This window comes from Perkinsus marinus, assembly GCF_000006405.1.
Source record: "Perkinsus marinus ATCC 50983 genomic scaffold scf_1104296970464, whole genome shotgun sequence".
NCBI classification, from domain to species: domain Eukaryota; phylum Perkinsozoa; order Perkinsida; family Perkinsidae; genus Perkinsus; species Perkinsus marinus.
Window position 1 is genome coordinate 1 of NW_003202435.1, and position 3,437 is coordinate 3,437.

At 49.5% G+C, this 3,437-nt stretch overlaps 1 protein-coding gene across 1 annotated transcript; it reads left to right on the plus strand.

Moving 5' to 3' along the window:
- Positions 1-1,693: 1,693 nt before the first annotated feature.
- On the plus strand, positions 1,694-2,901 carry Pmar_PMAR003875 (hypothetical protein; the record flags this gene model as incomplete). The annotated part of the gene is made up of 4 exons (XM_002767600.1): positions 1,694-1,858; positions 1,926-2,084; positions 2,127-2,240; positions 2,286-2,901. Coding segments are annotated over 4 exons (1,054 nt in total), but the record flags the coding sequence as incomplete, so codon positions are not given.
- Between the last annotated feature and the right edge of the window lie 536 nt (positions 2,902-3,437).

Sequence of the window (3,437 nt, forward strand, 5' to 3'; positions counted from 1 at the left end):
TCATCGAGTCACTATCGCCACCGGCAGCAGCAGACCATCACAGTGCGTCTGTGATCGAGGCTTCGGCATGGGTGATGGTCGAGAAGTAAGAGCCCATACATTAAGGGCACTCCATTTTTGATATCAGGCTATTGCCGACCACCACATTCCGAGATCTGAGTGGAAGTTCCGCTTGCTTATCGGTGACACGTCAGCTGCTCTCAATACTACGCCTCATCTGTGTATCACACCAGCTGAGTGTAGCCCTCCAGTATCTCTAACTCCCATCACAGGAGGTGCTCTCAACACGCTTAGCATTGCTCACTGCCACGTTGCTTCCACATAGGAGCTGAGTGGCGATGGATCCTCGGTGTTCCATCGGTTGCTGTCGACAGAGTGACACTCCACATGAATGAAAGCTCCATCAGGGCCGAGTCCTATGGAGAGCTCCTCACATACGCAAGGTATGAAAAAAGCTGATGCTCACCCGTCTCTATACATTATTTATACCGATTGATCGAGGCTACGGCTTGTGCAGCTACTTCTGCAAGTCATCACTCCAACCATGCGCTGCATACTGGACAACCATCGGTCTCTGGGAGCATCGTTCCCTCATGACATCCGGCGTTGTGGACCTCATCCTTGTTCGAGGATCGGAAGGAAATATCTCAAGTCTACAGACGTCGATGGATGGTAGCGACCTGTCTGGTTCAGAGATTCTGCGGCTGAGCCACCGCTTGACTTTGCGTCATAGTGAGTTTCAGATACTACCCACCAGATCGGATCGGTGACCCAGTTGTGCGCTCCTTGCAGCGGATCAGCGGTGAAGGCCCATTCAGGAAATACAGAGTGTACATCGCAGTGTCCCCCCAATAGTGAAGTCCCGATCGGCAGTCAGAGCACAGACTCGTAACAGCTCGAGTTAGCATCACACTTTGGAGCGCTCAGCCTTGTAGATGTCATTGTTCAAGAGGCTATTGGAGAGACGTGGAGAGAGAATTCAGGAGTGGCATAGGGATTGGCAAAAAGACTCCTCTCAACTGCAAGCCCTGTGCACTGTTAGAGTCTGCTGATGGCCGTCAGATGGCCGAGTGCTCTGGCAGGGACATACCTATCCCAGCGGAAGGGTCCGCTCCCTGGAAGTTCCCCTCAGTGTGTATGCTCTCTGCATGCAGGTTTGCTCTACTCCCAATGCGGATAAATCAAGTATACGGCGTCAAGGGCAATCTGCCGCCACACGTCGATGTCAGCCTGGATGCATCGACGACGGCAACCAGGGCTTCGCCTCATAATCCTGTCTACATGGAATGCCGTATCAGTGATCTCACACAGCTGGATGGCCCATTTGAAGGGGATGAGATGACCCCCAGTGTTTGTAAGGATGACAGTTAGAGTTGTGAATAGTGATAGAATAGTAACCTGACTGTATAGGAAAGTCACGATATTATTCCTATGCCCGTCTTTGAGTATCTCACCATATTCAGGCAAGCGTGGCGGGCATTGTGCAGAAGGCATGAGAAGTCTTATGTGCTCAGCGTGTGAAAGTGGCTGGCATAGATCTAACTCTTATACTCAGTGTGAACGCTGCAACGACGAGGCCGCCCTTCACCGTTCGACTATTGCTCTGTGAGGATAGCGTTTACTCTTTGCTCTCGTTTTCCATAGCCCACGTTGATAGCGTTCTTCCGATCAAGACCAACCGCTGACTGTTCAGGTACTTGTTATTCTATTCCTGTGCTATAATAGTGATTACTAAATTCACCGTTGACGCCGCGGCTTCGATTCGTCGACCTATTCACTCTGTCATTTGCAAAGTGGCCCTCAACTACTGGTTGGCTCTTTCTGTCCTCAATAGATTTGACATAACGCAAATCAAGATGTGAGTCAACCGTCAGATACGCCTACTGGCAGGTACTCTCTCTCCGAATACCCCTCCTTCTTCGCAGGTACGAATGGAATGTAGCTCTTGGCGAGGCTCTACGTAATGTATTCGTACCACAGTGGGTGGGTGCAGTAATGAAGACCATCGTCTTCTGGAAGGGTGAGCTGCCTTGGATCAGTGTTAAGGCAGCAATTATGTGTCTCATGCCTCATGGAAACGATAGGTAGCTCATTTGGCGAAGTACCTGTGAAAGCTACGTCCTCAGGTATATCTCTATCGGTGTATTCTATCTAGTTCTGCCCTTCTTGTTACTATCAATTGTCACTGTACTATCTGCTCTAGGTTTAGCAATTCGTCGAGTATGCAAGGCAATGTTCAAGTAGCCAGCCAGATCATCGTGTCCTGTTATAACCTGTCCATGTAGGTTCAGTCGCACTCTTGGCAAGTCGGGCCCTGGTCCTATCGGCTTTATGCGTCGTACCGCTCACATGTCGGTCGAAGCCTTCTCTCGGAACCTCAACAACGAGCCACGCCTTCTCTCTATATGGCGGGTCTTTGACGGCGCCACCATCGGCGTTGCACCACGGTTCATAAGCTTTATGCATGATATGATTCCTGTATATGTTACTACTTTGTATTTGATATGGAGCCCTGTTACCGATACCATGCTAGAGCTCCTGGAATGCGAAATTTTCGAGATTCCGATGGCCAGTGGAGCGAAGATGCTATCAAGAAGATGGGTTTTCGACCCGGACTTGGTGTGCTATTCGGGGATGCACACCTCCTTGACAGTTATAGCCGTAATCGGCCTGCTTGTGTGGACGGTCGGTGCACCTGTCTTGGGTTTATACATACTTCATCGTGGTAAAGCTACGAGCCGGCTGAATGATGCGCAGTTCCTCAGAAGATACGGCTTTCTCTACCTTGGCTTTGAGGAGCATTGTTGGTATTGGGAAGCCCTCAAGAGGGCACAAGCTCTGGCTTATGGTGTGGTTTCTACATGGCCGTTGGGAGACGTTAAAGCCAGGCTTGTCATGTGAGACATCACTAGAACGTAGGATCGAAGCCTCGTAGAGTTACCTTTGAAGGTACACTATGATTTCGGGCGTCTCGAGTATCGCACATGCTCTGATGGAGCCATTCGACGACCGTTCTAACCGTCTTCTAGACCGATTGGAGCTTCACTCTTTATTGATGATATTCGGAACCCAAATAGCTGTATGTCTATGATGCTGCATCTGGGTAGCGGCTAGGTTGTCATAGTCAGGTTCAAATTGTGATCACTTTCCCATTGCCACAAGGAGTCATCTCAGTCATTTTCATCATTGTAGTTCTCGCCAATATCGTCCACGTTCTGAGAATACTAGGCTATTTTACCATCGAGTAAGCACTGAACTCAACAGCATAATCAAACATTGTAGTCCCCACATACTCCTCCTCTCCAGATATTGCCTCCACATAGAATACGAGGTAACCGTACGAGACCGTCGCGAGCTAGAGAGCAATCGCAAAGTACACAGAGAGATGATCCAAACTATGAGAACCGTTCAAGAAAGTACCCAACGACTAGTCTGCT